The sequence below is a fragment of the Ictalurus punctatus genome, chromosome 19 (assembly GCF_001660625.3).
Source record: "Ictalurus punctatus breed USDA103 chromosome 19, Coco_2.0, whole genome shotgun sequence".
NCBI classification, from domain to species: Eukaryota; Metazoa; Chordata; class Actinopteri; order Siluriformes; family Ictaluridae; genus Ictalurus; species Ictalurus punctatus.
The window spans coordinates 17,845,673-17,864,570 of NC_030434.2; the positions used below are offsets into that span (position 1 = coordinate 17,845,673).

The window sequence follows — 18,898 nt, forward strand, 5'->3', positions numbered from 1 at the left end:
TTAACATCACAGTAAACATAAAATAAAACTAAGCACAACATGACATAACGCAGATAAACTTTGTTTTAAAATGGTTTTATTGTCAGTTCAAACACATTTACTAACTCTGGTTAGTTCACTTGGCTAACTTTTTATTCGCCCAACTTGACTGTCTGCTTATGCTACTTGTACGTCACTTCCTGTAACGCTTTCTGTGCGAGTTTTGTTCAAAGATGGCGTCCGTGCAGCTAACGGACGAGGAGCTTTTCACCGAGTTAAAATGCCTTGGCTTTACCCCGGGCCCGGTTACGGAGAATACCCGGCCCGTGTACTTAAAAAAGCTCAAAAAGCTACGCGAGGAGCAACAACAGCGGTCCAGGGGCCTGAAAGGGAGAAACGGCAGCAGCGTCAACAACAGCAGCAGCAGCACTGGCGGCGGCGGTGGTAATAACGGCCACACAGCGACGGGAGCCTCGGCGTTACGGTCTCGGCCGACGGCCAGTGACGTCACACACGTGAACTCGACTCGAAGCCCAGGCGCTCGACCGCTTTTGAACGAAAAGCGAGCACACAGGAGCGGAAAGTTCGTCTTGGGATTTAGCTCAGACGAGTCAGACGCGGAGGCGCCGCAGAAGAAGGGAGGCCTGAACCACAGCCTCAGCAGGAGAGACCGAGGCTCGGCGCTACACTCGGTAAGGCCTACACAAGAGACACCTACCGCCGCCGCACGCAGAAGTACCGGTCTCGGTTTAAACAGTAGCAGCAAATCCCATCTCGGGTTTCCGGAGAGCAGGAGAAGCGCCCTCGGGTCTCCATGGTGGACAGACCGGGGGAAATCAAGCTTCGAGGACTCGCACTGCGATGTGGCAGCGGATAAGGATGACGGCGAGCCGGAGGACACGGACAATCTCGAAGTGGAGACCGAGAGGACCGGGAGGACTCTGAACGGTAGTAAAGGAGCTTACAGCAACAAGCTCTCTGGGGATTATTCTGATTCAGACGAAGAGGAAGACGAGGAGGAGGAACGGGAACGCCGACGCGAGCGCCGTCTGCTCTCCAGACGGAGTGTGTCGAAGTTCACGTCCACTCCGTACAGAAGCGTCTGGGAGTCGGGGCGCGTCCGGGAAAAGGTGGCAGACACCATGTCCGGCTCGACCAGTCTAGACATGGCGAATGAGTGGGGGAAGGACGACGGAGAAACGAGCGAGTTGACCGGGAGCTATCTGAAAAACTCTCGGTTCACGAGTGTAAACGGCGAGGAGAGCAGCAGCAAAAACGGCGGGGAGGCCGCGGCGAACAGCGGGAGCTTCAGCTCCGGACTCAGACCTCGGTTTTCGCCCTATAACAGCCTGGCCTCGACGTACGCCTTCAACCACTCGAACCACACAGGCTCCAACCATAACTACAGCCACAAACGGAAGGCCACGGGTCCAGAGGATGAGCTGCTCGAGCAGTTTAAACGGGACGAGGTGTCGGCCACCGGCGGCTTCAGCGCACACTACCTGTCCATGTTCCTCCTGACCGCCGCCTGCCTCTTCTTCGTGCTGCTCGGCCTCATGTACCTGCGCATGCGGGGCTCTGGCGCCTCAGACACAGTTATGGGTACGTATACCTGTAACTCCGAGGTCCCTGAGGGATTTTCTTCATTTTATTTCCAAAGCTGGTTTGTATTGTGATGTTAGGGATGCTTAAGAACCTGACTTGTCCCAATCATCTGTTTTAACACCTAATTACCACGACTTTTATTGAAGGCCTTGAGGTTTGTTTAGACTGCATTCATAATCATTATAGTCTATAGTCAAGCTCTCAGCCCTGAGCATGAGGTTTCCATGTCTTCTTTAAAACCATAGATTTGCTTAAATATTGTGTTTCTGACTCTAGTCGTAATAAAAAAAAAAAATATATATATATATATATATATATATATATATATATATATATATATATATATATATATATAATAAATTATGTGCCTTGTTACAGTACATGATGAGCATTACAATCATGTCTTGCAACAAAACAATACATTATGATGGGGCTCTGTTTTGGGCTTTCATTCAATATTTCTAAGAAGAATAAGTAAGGCAATTAACAACACAAAATGTTAATAATTAAACTACGTGAAAGTAGGTCCAATTAGTTGCTTCTTACAGTGACTATAATCGAGTTTTTAAATAACTGATGCTATGAACAAAACTCAGGAAGTGTTTAATTGAAATCTCACATTTTCTAAGTCCCTCCTGGAATTTGCTATTGCAGAAATGAATGCATAATGCAAGCAAAAGGCACGATATTCGGAGGAGGTTGTGATTTTTCAAAGTTACAGCAGATTTTCTGCAGATTTGGTCTGGGATGTGTCATGTGATTTCTGTGTCGAACATGCAAAAAGGTCTCATTACTAACAAACATCACTGAGACGGACCGTGCAAAATTTCCTACGGTTGCAATTTCGCCAAATTGTTCAAAGTAGTTTTTGCACACAAAAACTCCACAACTTGTCACAACGTTTGAAAAAAGCAGCATCAAAATTAAGTGTTTTTGGCTGCAACAATCTAAATCCATGAAATCCTGTACAGACTGCTTTCTTGTGGGTTTTTAGAGGTTTAGAAACCAGTTTGCTCTGAAAAGTTAAAAGGTGCAGGCCCACGTTTTGCCGGTGGTCACCCTCGGACAGGAAGTGAAATACATGGCTCTTGTTTTGTTTCAGGCGATCAGCAGGAAAGCAACACTGAAGCCACTATCATGTAGAGGTGTTTCAACGCTGTGTACTTTAAATACTGACCCACAATCATCGGCAGAATGTTCCCCAAAGCAATCATTTGCTAATTCCCACTAACTAGCTAGTGCTCCCTGTCACACGACGGCTACGAAACTGTTTTAGCCTCTTCTGTATTCATGAATTCGCACACACCCACAAGTAGTTAGTGCTGCTCGGACACTGGTTTTGCTCGGTTTTGTCAGCGTTTCCATACTGGCATGCTCCTGATTATGAAAACGTTGTCTGTGTAGACCAATTAGTCCTCCTAGTAAAAATCGTTCCATCAGACCTCGCCTCAGCCGATGTGTGTAGTGCAGCAGGTGGTGGAAGCATGTGCTATAGTTACAGTATACATTGTGAGAGTTATAATGTTACAACCTACATAGCAAATAAAACATTTGTTTTTACTAAAGTCAGTAAGATGTAGGCTTTATTTTCGTTCTCGGGTTGAATAAACCTATTAGTTCTCTGAGCAACTACAAATGAAAAATTCAATTGCGTGTACACACAATATTTTTGGCTGGGCTACTGATTTTTCTTCCCCTGATGTAAATTCAGTGTTTTATCAGGTAATGTCTTTTCTCTTTTATTCTGTTTGGTGTTTTCAGTCCTTTTCCTGGAGTCGTCAGCTAATTAAAAGACCTTTAATTCTGGGAAACACTGAAGTGCTATTTTTGTGTTTTTAATTAGCAGCACAACTAAGTCTGAGGAAGCTAGCGTCTGTATTGAGAGCAGGAGTGTTTGGCATACACAGGGAAAATCTGGACTAAAGAGCGAGCGGCACACAGACATCTAGGTCACAGACTAGCTAAGGCAGACTAATTGCTTGTCTCTCCAGAGATTTTGGAAATCTGTGGCCACAACTACATGTTTACTCTGTTTGCTGCCTGTCTGACTGTATCCAGCACCATTTGCATCTTAATTATTGATGAATAAATTTTTTGCTGTTTGGTTTCTCTGTATGGTTTTGGGTGTAGATGTGTATAATTGTGGCAAACATGTAGCAATCTTTTATATTTTATTCTGAAATAGTTACGTTGGCATTTTGCCGTACTGTTAAAGACAAAGTGTAGAGAAGATCGTAATGCGTTTGTCTTCTATAGTGCAATGTATTTCCAAGTGAAACAGGTACAGCTTATATTAGCTTGATGATAGCTGAGTGACCCTGCCAACAAGTGCTTTAGAGGAACTGACTTTTATATTTATTATATGTTCTTCAAATAGCATTAAACCAATTGCTCATGGGAGTGGACACCATGCTTGAAAGAGTTAAAACAAAATGTACCGGGTTAAACAAAATGTACCAGGCCAAATGGTGTTTTGATATAATTTTTCCAAGTCTATTTAAAAAATATATTTAATGGTTTCTTTAACCAAATAACTTTCTGCCTCTATATTGCACCATAATGTATGTTAACTGTATTAAAGATATAATTTTTATTTTTATTTTTTATTTTTTTATTTATTTATTTTTTTTTAACCTAGTTAGAGGTTTGAATGTGGAAAATAATTGAGGAGTATTAATCTGTCAAAATGAGTTTTGAACGAATGACAACTTTCCCTAATTATATTAGAGACCCACCTTTGTTCATATGCAGATTGTGTCCCCCTCAGCAGTCATGAAAGGGAAATGTAGTGGGATGTCATTCACTCTTCTATGCTAAAGTTCTTATTGCTGTTCTTTTTTTCTTCCACTTTTGCAGGCAGAGGCCACCCATTTGGTGCAGATTTTGATCAATCATATGTAAGTAACTTTATTCAATTTATAACTATTCAGAGGTGAAAGGTATGTATTGTGGCCTCAAGTATTTGAAGCAGATTTCCAGATGTATTTAAAACAAGTAGCATATGATATTTCATTCTTAAACATTCAGGGAATGATGTGCTTGTAGTATCTTCCTGTAATGTCTAAAGAGGTTGGATATGACCGTGGAGGGATTTTGGGACCAATTCTCCATACAGAACATTTCAAGGTCCTTCCTGTGTTGTGTGTTTTTTTTTTGTTTCTTTGCCCCCCCCCCCGGTTTGTGCATGTGGACGTCCCTCTTCAATTCAGAACAAAGGGTTTCAGTAGGGTTGAAATCTTGTGAATTAGCTGGTCATTGCAAAAAAAATAAAAAATTCTGATCAATTTGTGCAATCAGCTGGAACCTAAGTTTCAGAGAGAAGCGTGGTACACAAATGTGATGCCTGTTCTACCCACCTTTGAACTTTGGCTACCTAATTTCAGAGAGAAATTGTGGATATGTCCGCTATTTCCCAGCCAACATTGAGTAGGATTATACCCACAGTGTTGGATGGTATAATTTCCTTTGACCTTTTATTCAGTTCTCCTACACCAATACGCAACAGGCACATGTGAACTTGCATGCATCTCTTTGTTGCACTACTGAAGTGTCAGAGTCTGCTTTTAGGTATCCTTGAAGCAGTGCTTTCATACCATATATGCAACAGCAACAGATTGCAAATGCCTCATTTGAAGCAAACTCTCAGAAGACTTCTTACCTGCTTACTTGTAAGTGAAATAATGAAAGAATACCACAGCTCTGACCATGGAACAGCTGAGCAGAGAACTGTCCAATTACTTTAGGTCCTGTAAGAAGAGGAGGACCACATATTTTAAAAAGTGCTGTAATTCCTACACCGTTCACCTGATTTGGATGTAAATATTCTCAAATTAAAGCTGAAAGTCATGTTTATAATTTAATTACAACTCTTATATACTGTTGTAGACAGTTAAAATAACAGTAACTTTGCCATTGTCCAGATATTTATGGACCTGACTGTATTTTGAGAGAAAACACTCTAATTTGAATAGGAGATCTTATGAAAATGTATATAGTTTCAGTTTGAACAAAGGTAAATAGTGTCGTTTTGTTTGTTTTTATGAAAGCCAATAATTTTGGAGGGCATATTAAATCTGTGCTAATTAATGGCTGAATTATTTTTAAAAGGTCCCTTGTTTTTCCTCCTCGTGTGATTTGATGTTTAACCGGCCATGCAGTGTTAAAACAGGTTGAGCTGCAATGAATCGGTTACTATTTTAAATCAATGTTCCTGTTTTTTTTTCTCTTTTCCTTTTGTTCCTAGAGCCATACAGAGAAAGACACCATTCTCAGTCTTCTGCTCCATCTGCATGACTATCTGGCCAATACTGCAGGTGAATATACAGTTCAAAATGGAATAAAACGGTTATTTTTTTTGTTGATCGAGCTTCTAAATAGCTTTGTTACAGCAAGTTGTTTGAGACTTTACTCAAGCAAATCTAAACAACTGCACAAGCAGGAGGAATCAGGATGGTTCAGTGCTGTAGTACCAACCCAGCCAATTACAGCATTGTCACAAGAGGCTAGGCTTTGTGTGCTCATTGTCTTGTGGTAATTGGTTTACTCATACTTGAAAAGACTGTTTGTGAAGTTTTGATGGACGCTGGGCTGGGTAATGCCAATCTGCACCTGGTGCAGGTGAAGATTAAACAAGTTTCCCCATTCAGTTTACATCAGTAGGGGAGGAACTTGGAGATGCAGTATCAGGGGGTGGAGCTGGACCTGATCCATCTCTTCCTATAACCCTAAAAGTGCATTCACACCCAGCGATTTTATCGACGCAAGTCACCAGTCACTGTACTCTGAAGTTGCCAGTAGGCGTTCCTACTACTGGTTGCCATAGTAACATGGGTGGCGCAACTGACATTCCACTTTTGACAACAAACCAGTTTTCTTGCTTCTAAAATGAAAGATTCTGGAGGGAGAGCGATCTTATATAAAATTCACCAGTGCATATATGCATCATATCCTACGAGATGAAGGAGAAGCAGTGTGCGCTCTTTGCCATTGCGGAAATCTCTTTACAGCGGAAGCGCAAGCGCCAATTAGCTTAACGCACACTTTTTGTTGCTATGGCGCTGCTTCTGCTAGTGAGTCTTCACTCCCATTGGTAGTCGCTGCATCAAGCTGCTCCAAATTTGCATAAAGTTAAACTTCTTTCAACCAGACACGCCCATCTAGTCGCCAATAGTCGCTGTCGCTCATGTTGCCCGAAGGTCTCGTTGAAAATGAAGGGTCTCCGTTTGCTTTGATGCTGCCAATCGCTGTACTATGAAGTCGCCAGTAGGCATTCCCACTAATGGTTGCCGTAGTAACATTTATCAGTGGGTGGTGCAACTAGCATTCCACTTTTGACAACAAATCAGTTTTCTTGCCGCTACAATTAGTGTTGTCACGATACCTTGAAAAATATTGATATTTGATAGCATTTTTCGATATCGTGGGGAAAAATTTCCACAACATTAAGGGCATAAAGTTGCAGATTTTTATTCAAAGATAAATATAACATGACGACATATATTTTTACATTAAGGAAAACTTCTTGAGGTAGTGCGCTTGTTCAAAAGCCTCTGCATTTTCAAGTAACAAATGAGTAAAAATAATAATAAATGGAAGTAAATACTGTTCTTATATATGCAGCCGTTCTCTACAGAGGCGAGTGAGAGTGACACCCATTTTGCTGTAGCCGAAGTGTCTTTGCAACTATCTTAGCTTTGAGAATTACAATGGGACAGGACGCTTATCAACAACAGTTTACTGGGCTTGTCTTGTTTATTACTTCAGTGGTGTTGCAACAGGAGCCTTTACCAACCATCTTGGTCCTTCAGGTGCTTTGCTAAACTAGTGTTGTTAGAACCTTTTGTTCGCACTGCTCTGTAGCAATGCTTGCATGTTGGCTTGCTTGTGTTCATTTGCCTCAACTCTGAAATAATTCCAAATTTCCCAATGTTTTCTTTATCCACCAAAACCGGTGGCAGAGGTTCTGCACTCGCAACACTATTCACCCGGAGGGAGTGAGACGGGTGACGTGAAGACAGCACTGTGAGAGAGGAGGCGGGGCTATGTGTGCACTGTGGTGTGTGTCAGCTCGCTGTCGTATAGAAGAGAGAGCGAGAAACAGCAGCTGGTATCGCTATATCGATACTGTGGAAAATGAGTATTGAAACGGTTTCAGATATACTGAATCGATGTATCGAAAAATCTATATTTTTGACCACACTAGCTACAATTAAACATTTCTGGAGGGAGAGCATTTGTATGTAAAATAATATCATGTATGAGATGAAGGAGAAGCAGTATGTGGTCTTTGCCATTGTGGCCATCTATCCCTGGCGACAGCGCAAGCGCCAGGCTGTCTGGGTCTACGAAACGATCCGGGCTCGCAGGCAGCGTGGTGAGTACCACCGGCTGGTACAGGAGCCGAGTTGGATGAGGTCTGGTACCAGCGGTATTTCAGGCTGGACAGGATTCCGTTTGAAATGCATTCTTTTAGGATTTAATCAACCAAATATGATTGCCTGTGAGGTAAGTTTGCTCAGTTCATCATGGTATGGAATACTATTTGTCACTCATGGTTGACAGGGTTAATAATTAAAAGGTAATATTCTAGGTTGTTAAATGCATTAATCAACTTTAATTAATTACAAAGCCCACAATGGCATATGTTTTTCCACTCATCGTTTTTTCTTTTGTCCCGGTATGTGCCCAGAGGCATATAAAGAATTGGACAATACTTGGCTAACCGCTAGAATAATTTTTCCTCCATCTTTTCTGCACTACAGTATCTGACAGGAGATGGACCGACGTGTGCTTTACTGTCTTCACTCCCATGGGTAGTCGCTGCATTAAACTAGTTGCTAACAGTCACTGTCGCTCATGTCGACTTCTGGAACAGTCTCTGGTCGCTTTGTTGCTGCGAGTTGCTGTATGTGTGAATGCTCCTTAACCCACTAGACATTGTACAACACACTCGCCACGTATCCACCCTTGAACACAGAGTTGTCTCCACACCCTGGAATTTTGGCTTGTGACTGCCCAGGTAGAAGGAGTTGAATTAGGTCTGACTCCAGGCCCTGGACTTTTGGTTCTGCAGTGAGGACTTTTTAATGCATGCTGTGGCCAACAAGATCATCATTAACCTAGTTTTAAAATATTCTGGCATTAAGATATTCTGGTGCTTTGATGAGGAAAATGAAATGCGTGATGGTAAATTAGATCAGGAAATAGTTTCAGTAACAATTGAATCAGTTAGTTAAAGTGGGGATCTTATCATAATACTCCCGAGAGGTATGTTTTGACATACTTCATCATGGTGTGGAATTGCAATTCTGCACAGTAACATTTCCAAGTTGCCTTTTGAACAATAAGAGATCCTGTGGTTAAAATATTAAATGTATTTCTTTCAGGTGAACATGACTGCAAAGATCTCAATGAGCCATTAAACAGAAGTGTCTCCTTGTCTGAAGCCACCAAGTATCTGAAGGTAGGTTAAGTTTTGTGCAGTTCTTCGTTTTGATGTGCTGGGAGTGGCAATGAAGTAATGCGAGTTACTCCGCGTTGCTGTGGAGTTTACGATTATGACTGGTCAGAAGATATTGATTTGTATAACAGCAGCTCTGACATGGGTGTCACAGGTTTATTTGAATGTGCTTGTTCTAATCGTATCTGTTTTAAAAGCTAATTCAAAATGACTTGTGTGGTAAGATGTGTAATCTATACATTGAACAATTATTAAAAGACCCCATCGTCATATAAATGTCTTAGCTTAATTACACACATTTGTCATTGCACTTCAAGCAGGATCGTAGGCTAGCTAGTGGATTTAAAAAAATAAAAAATCATTAAACACTTGTCACTAGACTCAAACTGTATATAGAATGTCAAAAGGTAAATATACGCTCACGTAAGTAATCATTTGAGAGCTACAGCTGCAAGCTGCTTACATTTGAAGACGGAGTTGTCTGTGAAGTCATCCCCCCCCCCCCCCCCCTTTTTTTTTTTTTTGGTTGAGCGGAGCAGTTTCAGGTTTCATTTCCGGTAAGGGAACATAGTGAGAGTGAGCATCGATGCTCCCTGATTTTCGCGGTGCATTGTGGGATTTTTTTTGGAATGAATGTTCCAGTGCCCTGGAAGGATTTTACGATTGAGACAGCCCTTAAAATGGCCGACTCCCTGGTCGATGCACTAATGTCATAAAAAGAACTAACTTTTACGCAGATGTTTCACAACCTTAGGACAGTAGCTCAATAAAAAGTAAGGGTTGTTCATAAATAAATAAATAATGATCATCGTTGGCAGATTGCTGTGGCATAAGAGTAATAAAAAAATGTCTTTTAGTCTGTTCCTCTACTGTTACACTTTTTAAAAAACCTTTGAGTTTGAGTGTGTATATTGAGTCATTTATATGTTTTTGCTTTATCTAGATGCAAAATAAAAGCTATGAAGGTTGGATAGAAACAGCCATGGAGTGGATCATTAGAACTGGAGATATTTGTGGTATAAGGTAAATTGAACCAGTAGTTTTCTCTAGAAAACTAAACTTCCTAAAGTGATGGGACTTTATTAATCCCTGACTGCTGGGCTTACAGGCTGATTTCAGATAACCCTATGCAACTAGTGGAGGACGTGTCTGACATCACTCGTCTGGAGTCCACTCACCCTCGCATGTCCTTCATTTGCCGCTTTCGACGAGCCTTCTTCACTGTGATCTACAGAGTGCTCCTCATCCTTGCTGGTACATCTCTCAACACCAAAGTTTCAACATGTACACTGATTTGAGGCTAGATTAATTAAGGATAAGTGGATAAGGATAAGGTTTGGCTACTGGTTCAGATAAACGCAAAGCAGACCTCTGCTATGTAAATCCAGCTTCACCCTTTCTTCAGCTTTGCCAAAATCTCTTTGATGTTCGTCATCCGTGGTCTGCTCTGTCTGATTCCTGCTTCCCCAAAGGAATTGCCATTGTTTATGCCGTACTGCGTTACATGAAGTACCGATGGAGGAGGGAGGAGGAGGAGACCAGGCAGATGTATGACATGGTGGAGAGAATCATAGGTATTGATGCCCGGTTTCTCTGCTGCTGTTTGTTCTGCATGAATGACCTTTTGTGTGATTTTTAGAGGAGTGGTGAATTGTGAAGTGTGTCATAGCTTCATTGCTCTGTGTGTGTGTGTGTGTGTGTGTGTGTGTGTGTGTGTGTGTGTGCGTGTGCGTGCAGATGTCCTGAGGAGCCATAATGAAGCGTGCCAGGAGAATAAGGACCTGCAGCCTTATTTGCCCATTCCTCACGTGCGAGACTCTCTTGTTCAGCCTCAGGACAGGTAGGACATTTGACCTTTTGGCTGGACTTTTCAGAGATGTATAGTCCGTGATAATCAGGCTCAGTTGACAAACCCAGAAAATCACACTGCGATTGGCCAGTTGTTTCGAAACAGCCAATTGTCATAGCTGGGAGATGGCTGTCTGTGATGTTTGAGGCTTAGGGTATTTTCACACCTGGCTCGTTTGGAGCGCTTGTTTTGGAACATGGTGCATTTTCTCCCTTGGTTCGATTCGTTTAGACATATTTAAACACAGCAGTCGCGTTCGTATCCAAACCGAAACAATCCATACGAACGAATTCTGGAGCGGTTCGCTTGTGGTGAGAAAGCAGTCTTACCCAATGGACCAACCTGCATAGCAACACTGAATGGGAACTGCATTACATAAACGTGTTTGTTTTTGCTAATGCCTCGCAACATTAAGACGAGGTAAAAACACCTCACTGAAATTTGGTCTGCCAAACACATTTCTGAACAACTTTGAAAAACACATCAAAAAGGTTCACAAAGTGTTCAGGGAGCGTCTCAATGAGATGGGAATTAAGTCCTCTGTGGAACATATAAAGTAGATCAATTATAATAACTATAGCTAAAAAGAAAGCCAGAATAAGCTTGCGAGCTGCTGTCTATCCATCTGACACACACTGACCAATGTAAACACATTTTGAAAAGTTGCCTTGTGAAAGTGAACTGAGCCAAGGAAAAAGTTTACATCCCCATTTCGGAGCAAAGCACAGATCTACAGGTCTGAAAATACCCTTAGACTGTCTTCCATTAATTAATTAATTAGACAAGTCATACATTAATTATGTTAAATATGTGATGCCTTTCTGTTACTGTGTACTTGGGCTCCCAGAACAAATAAATATATATAAATATATATATATATATATATATATATATATATATATATATATATATATATATATATATATATATATATATATATATATATATATATATATACACACACATACACACACACACACACACACACACACACACACACACACACACACACACAGTGAGGGGAAAAAAGTATTTGATCCCCTGCTGATTTTGTACGTTTGCCAACTGACAAAGAAATGATCAGACTATAATTTTAATGGTAGATTTATTTGAACAGTGAGAGACAGAATAACAAGAAGAAAATCCAGAAAAACGCATGTCAAAAATGTTATGAATTGATTTGCATTTTAATGAGGGAAATAAGTATTTGACCCCCTCTCAAACAAAGATTTCTGGCTCCCAGGTGTCTTTTATACAGGTAACGAGCTGAGATTAGGAGCACACTCTTAAAGGGAGTGCTCCTAATCTCAGCTTGTTACCTGTATAAAAGACACCTGTCCACAGAAGCAATCAATCAATCAATCAGATTCCAAACTCTCCACCATGGCCAAGAGCAAAGAGCTCTCCAAGGATGTCAGGGACAAGACTGTAGACCTACACAAGTCTGGAATGGGCTACAAGATCATTGCCAAGCAGCTTGGTGAGAAGGTGACAACAGTTGGTACGATTATTCGCAAATGGAAGAAACACAAAAGAACTGTCAATCTCCCTCGGCCTGGGGCTCCATGCAAGATCTCACCTCGTGGAGTTGCAACGATCATGAGAACAGTGAGGAATCAGCCCAGGACTACACGGGAGGATCTTTTCAATGATCTCAAGACAGCTGGGACCATAGTCACCAAGAAAACAATTGGTAACACACTACGCCGTGAAGGACTGAAATCCTGCAGCGCCCGCAAGGTCCCCCTGCTCAAGAAAGCACATATACATGCCCGTCTGAAGTTTGTCAATGAACATCTGAATGATTCAGAGGACAACTGGGTGAGTGTTGTGGTCAGATGAGACCAAAATGGAGCTCTTTGGCATCAACTCAACTCGCCGTGTTTGGAGGAGGAGGAATGCTGCCTATGACCCCAAGAACACCATCCCCACCGTCAAACATGGAGGCGGAAACATTATGCTTTGGGGGTGTTTTTCTACTAAGGGGACAGGACAACTTCACCACATCAAAGGGACGATGGATGGGGCCATGTACCGTCAAATCTTGGGTGAGAACCTCCTTCCCTCAGCCAGGGTATTGAAAATGGGTCGTGGATGGGTATTCCAGCATGACAATGACCCAAAACACATGGCCAAGGCAACAAAGGAGTGGCTCAAGAAGAAGCACATTAAGGTCCTGGAGTGACCTAGGCAGTCTCCAGACTTAATCCCATAGAAAATCTGTGGAGGGAGCTGAAGGTTCGAGTTGCCAAACGTCAGCCTCGAAACCTTAATGACTTGGAGAAGATCTGCAAAGAGGAGTGGGACAAAATCCCTCCTGAGATGTGTGCAAACCTGGTGGCCAACTACAAGAAACGTCTGACCTCTGTGATTGCCAACAAGGGTTTTGCCACCAAGTATACTAAGTCATGTTTTGCAGAGGGGTCAAATACATATTTCCCTCATTAAAATGCAAATCAATTTATAACATTTTTGACATGCGTTTTTCTGGATTTCTTTTGTTGTTATTCTGTCTCTCACTGTACAAATAAATCTACCATTAAAATTATAGACTGATCATTTCTTTGTCAGTGGGAAAACGTACAAAATCAGCATCAAATACTTTTTCCCCCTCACTGTGTGTGTGTGTGTGTATATATATATATATATATATATATATATATATATATATATATATATATATATATATATATATATATATATATATATATATATATATGTGTATGTATGTATATATATATGTGTATGTATGTATATATATATGTGTATGTATGTATATATATATGTGTATATATATGTATATATATATGTATATGTGTGTATATATATATATATATATATATATATATATATATATATATATATATATATATATATATATATATGTGTGTGTGTGTATATATTGATTTGATTATATATATAGATATTGTTTTGATTTGTGAGCACAGGTGATGTTTAGAGAGAAATGCTTCCTCTTGATTTGGCTTCAGTTTGTTCATGTAGCCATATTTTAGAAATAGACTTTTAGTGAAATAATTGTAAGGAAATGGCATAAATTTTTTTTACTTGTATGAGTTTGGTGTAAAACTTCATGTACCTTTTTAGCAAAAAAATTGTAGGCATGTAGAACCACCCAAATATATTTTTCAACCCCCAAAAATATTGGCTAGATTATAAATGTACTGACCAGCAAATTTCATTTTGGTGCAAACCTGAAAGTTGTACTTATCTGATCCCCCTTCCCGACCCTCTCAATAGCCTTAAAAGTATGTCCTCTTTAAAAATGGCAATAATATCTACAGGTCTCATTAAAAGACAAGTGTAAGAGGTAACATGTACATGCATTTTTGTGTGTGTGTTAATTTAAATGTCAGGAAGAAGATGAAGAAAGTGTGGGCCAGAGCTGAGACTTTCCTCTCTCGAAACGAGTCTCGCATCCGGACAGAAACACAGAGGATTGGAGGAGCTGATTTCCTGGTGTGGCGGTGGCTCCAGCCTCCCTTATCTTGTGACAAGACGTGCAATATGCCTTCCAAAGTATGGCAGGGAAAAGGTAATTCTGCTCATTACGTACTATGGCATCAGAAATGTTATCCGTCAATCTGTGTATGTGAAAAGTGCACCTGTTTTTATATTCAACATTGTGCTCACTATGCTTTACAGCATTTCCTCTGGATCGAAGGAATTCGCCACCAAACAGCTTAACACCATGTCTGAAAATTCGCAACATGTTTGATCCTGTAATGTGAGTACCAGCTCCCTGTTAGGTTTGTTAACAGAGTCAAGAATTAAGCACAGCGCATGTGTGTTAGCTTTAAAGAGTACAGCAGATTTAATCTCTGGCTGCTTCAATGGATTTAAAATGCTTGTGAACACAAACATGTTTGACAGGCCAGTTAAATACATCAGATGCTGTGTGTTTTAAAGAACTGATGTTTTCCATTTGTTAGGGAGGTGGGGGAAAACTGGCATCTTGCCATTCAAGAAGCCATTTTGGAGAAATGCAGTGATAATGATGGGATCGTTCACATTGCTGTTGATAAGAATTCACGAGAGGTGGGTTTTCTCTGTTCACTGCGGAGTGGTGTGTGTGTCACATGAGTGTCGTCGTCCCACCCTCAGCCTGCTCTGGGCAGCATGTTTTCAAGTTTTAGGGTGTGAAAGTACCCTAAAACTACACATTCACATTGGAATCTACATATTGTTGGTGTAAAAGTTTTCAAAGTTATCATCATTGCGTCATCCTGAGCTCTTCTGTCCCCACAGGGCTGCGTTTATGTGAAGTGCCTTTCAGCAGAGCACTCTGGGAAGGCTTTCAAGGCACTGCATGGCTCTTGGTTTGATGGTAAATGGATTTAATAATTGTGATAGAAGGGAGCGGAATAGGCTGAGGCATCATGGTTTACATTGATCTTATGCTTATTTACAATCTGCCGTTGCGCTTTTATCGTGCTCCTGATCTCTTGTGCCTTCTGTTCCAGGAAAGCTGGTGACTGTTAAGTATCTGCGTCTTGACCGCTACCACCAGCGTTTCCCACAGGCCTTGGGCTGTAACACACCCCTGAAACCGTCCAGCTCCAGCATGAACACCATGGCCCGGCTACACCAGCGCTCCAGCACATCCAGCTTCCTCAGTTTCTCCTGAGCTCTAACCATGTCCTCCCTCTTGTGTTCGCTCTCTCTCTCTCTCTCTCTCTCTCTCTCTCTCTCTCTCTCTCTCTCTCTCTCTCTCTCTCTCTCTCTCTCTCTCTCTTGCAGTTGGAGCCATGTTCAGGAGATTTTTTCATCATGGTGGTCTTTTGTAAGCAGGTCTGAACTGACTGTTTGCTGCAACCCTGTCAGCTTGTTTGTCTTGGAGTTGGAGCTAAAGATTTGTGCGCAGAGAACATGTTGGGAGATGCCGGAGCTTTGCTTAGGACAGCTAGTCATGCATATCCCTCCTCTCAAACGTTGGTGCAATGGACACAATTATCTATATTATACTTTTTTTTTTCTTTTCTTTTCTTTGTTTTGTTGTTTGTTTGTTTTTTAAAAAGACTGGCTTTATGGATTAAACAAGGAAACATGGCTTCCAATTTATTCTAATATTCAGATTTGAGGATATGAGAGAGAACTGAAGCTGCTGTCTGTGGTTCTACTCTTGTCTCTTTTTGTTTCTCCAGTTTACTCCTCTCCTTGGTCAAAAGGAGTTCTGTTGGGCTATACATAGCTGCATGTGCTGGTTCCAATATCCCTATATTTATGCTTTAAATTGTATCATATAACGTGGATGTTTATTTCCCTGAAGACTTTTTAACTTTATGTATTTCCTTTCTTTGTAGTTTTTAGTCCAAAACAATGGCATGCACACACTCTAAAAGGGGTGCTGTAAATATTTGTTGAATGGTGGTGGTTGAAATTGTCTGTATAAAACTGCAGATTGTCATAAGCTCTAATTCATTTCTTACCAACAGATGAGTGAAAGGACGTGTCCGAGGGGATGCTGTGACCACTCGATCATGCTATACAAGGTTTTGAAAAGTGTGTAGAGTTGGCTTATTCTATAATTTAATGCGTGATACCCCCACTTCATCCATTTCTCACCTCGGTCTTGCCATTTTGATTGTATTCCATCGTACTCTAGTGTATTATTATTATTATTATTATTATTTTCCTTATATTTTGAAAGTTATGCATTTTCATTGTGATTGGTGCAGTTTGATTTGTTTTTTAACATCCCCCCCCCCCCCCCCCCCACCCACAGACATCCTCTGGCCACCAGAGTGATTTAGTGTGCAGCTAAAGTATTCCACATGATCAGGATCAGCAAATCTGGTCAGGTGTTGAAGTTTGTTGCCATTTCCACCCTTCTTTGTGCATTTTGTTTCATAGTCCTTTGAAAGGGGGACAGATAAGCCATGCTGATCTTCACAAAGCATGTCATGTTTTGTTTATATATATATATATATATGGTGGGGGTTCATTTGTGATTAATAAAGTGTAAGTTTGTAAGAAATATTGTCCCCATTTAATTATCAAGAGTCAGAGTAACTCCTACAGCACATACAAAAGGTATGGTAATTTGACTGTATCAAAATTGCAGAGGGTGGGTCATTTGACCAAGCAGTTACATGATGGGTTTGGTAATTCTGTCCCAAAGTTCTCCATTATTTAAAACTAAATTATTTTGGTTATTATTGCTATAAGAAATGCAGTGCAGATGGAGTGGAGTATTTGCAGTAAGATGTACAAGCAATGCACAGAAACATAGTGCACTGTTCTCTGCAGCAAATAACCAAATCGTGCCTTAATTTTGTGCTGTTTTAGGGACTGGCGCTGCACTTGTTGGGAATCTATTTACCTTTTTAAAATTTTCCAAATTTAAATGTAACCATTTGAAAAGCAGAGGTAGTCAACTCCTTATTAAAACTCCTGAGTATAGTGTGCGTTTAGAAAAGTGCCCATGAGATGTCTAGTCAAATGTACACTCATGGGTGCAGTTAATATTAACTGTTCATCAGTTTGGTCATCAAGGTTACACACTATAATGTCCCCCAGTGCATGCACAGGGTTTTTCTTTCTTTTTTTTTTTCTCCTTTTTTTTTTTTGAGTGCAGGGTTTGACATTTTAATTTAAACAATTGTATGATCTTTTCAGAGCTGATGTGTAAGAAATAAACATGCTAAAAATGCAGACATAAGTTGTTACTGTACTTGCACTCAGTGTAATTTGCTTTGTGTCCATAGCCCAGTGTTGCCTGTTTACCTGTTACCCTTTTGTCCCCCCCCCCCCCCCAAGCTGTAAATTGAGTAAATGTAACTTGATTTGGTGTGGCACGACTTGAAATGGTGCCCGACTTGCATCTCCATTATTGATGTTTTTTTTTCCTTTCTCCCCCCTCTATGATGTACATTTTTATCTGTACAAAGTAATATTATGCAGCAGCAGTCTCAGCACAGTGTATGGTTTTGACCAAGATCCCTGACCTGCAAGCCAGAGGGGAAAGTGAACAATAATCCAGGCTTTTTAAAGCTTCAGATTGTTTTAATGTAATTTTGTCACTTGTTAAACCTGCTCTAATTAAAGGTTTATTAGGGGTTTTTAATTTGAAGTGTTGCCTCATGTCTTGGACTGTTGATTAATGACATTTTTAGATTTCTAGAGTATTTAGTGGCTGAGAGGAATGTTATATTTAACCCATCTCATTATTTACTTATGTTAATAATTAGTAATACTTTCTGAACTAAAGTTCCCTTAGATCATTTAAAGATCGCCACCTGCATCAAAACACATACAAATAGCAGACTGGATAGTTTTTTTGGGGGGGGGGTTCCTCCCATAATGGTTGTCCATCTTATAGCTATCCAAGCATTTTACATCAGAACATCTGATCATGTTTTTTTTTTGGGGGTGGGGTGGGTTGGGTTATGCCACTACACAATCATGTGTTTCATGACATGATGCTGACTTTTACGTAAGAAATAGGTCTAGTTCAATGATTGTAAAATGGAAAAAAAGGATGCATTGAGTCCTTGAGGACTAGTGCTAGATGAAATTAAATTGTTGATGTTTAAATGGTTGTCAGCATCCCCCCTATCCACCCAACAGTAGAGTATGCTATACACATTTGACTAACAGGCCGGATATGGGCTATAAATAGTGCAATTATGTTCTTAAAATAAGTCTGTGCAGACTATGGGTCCATAAAACTCCTGATTTGGCCGACGTTGTCAGAAACAACTTACTTAAAGATGTAGTTGGAAAGGGTGCTAAACTGGTTCCCTCACGTGTTAGCAGCATTAGCCAAAATACAATGGCTAATTGCTTACGTTTGTGGAGGAGAAAGTGCGTAATGACGATTTCTGAGTAAAAGATAGAAATGCCTGAGTGAATAAGGGATCGATTTCAGACCCAGACAGGGGTTAAAATCACCGATAGTCGCTCATATGCTGGCATTTCTTAACGGTTTCCCCCTTCAGGAGGATTACTGAGCTATTTGTGCGCGCGCGTGAATAAACGGCCGCTGT

The 18,898-nt window shown here is 40.8% G+C and overlaps 1 protein-coding gene across 1 annotated transcript; it reads left to right on the forward strand.

Annotated features, from left to right (window-relative positions):
• The first annotated feature begins 151 nt into the window (after positions 1-151).
• lemd3 (LEM domain containing 3) lies at positions 152-17,982 on the forward strand. The gene is made up of 13 exons (XM_017494228.3): positions 152-1,581; positions 4,441-4,481; positions 5,828-5,897; positions 8,970-9,046; positions 9,987-10,066; positions 10,152-10,297; positions 10,516-10,617; positions 10,781-10,883; positions 14,267-14,445; positions 14,556-14,637; positions 14,843-14,948; positions 15,159-15,237; positions 15,374-17,982. Exons 1-13 carry the CDS (start codon positions 213-215, stop codon positions 15,535-15,537), a joined length of 2,598 nt encoding a protein of 865 aa, XP_017349717.1. The 5' UTR covers positions 152-212; the 3' UTR covers positions 15,538-17,982.
• The last annotated feature ends 916 nt before the right edge of the window (positions 17,983-18,898 follow it).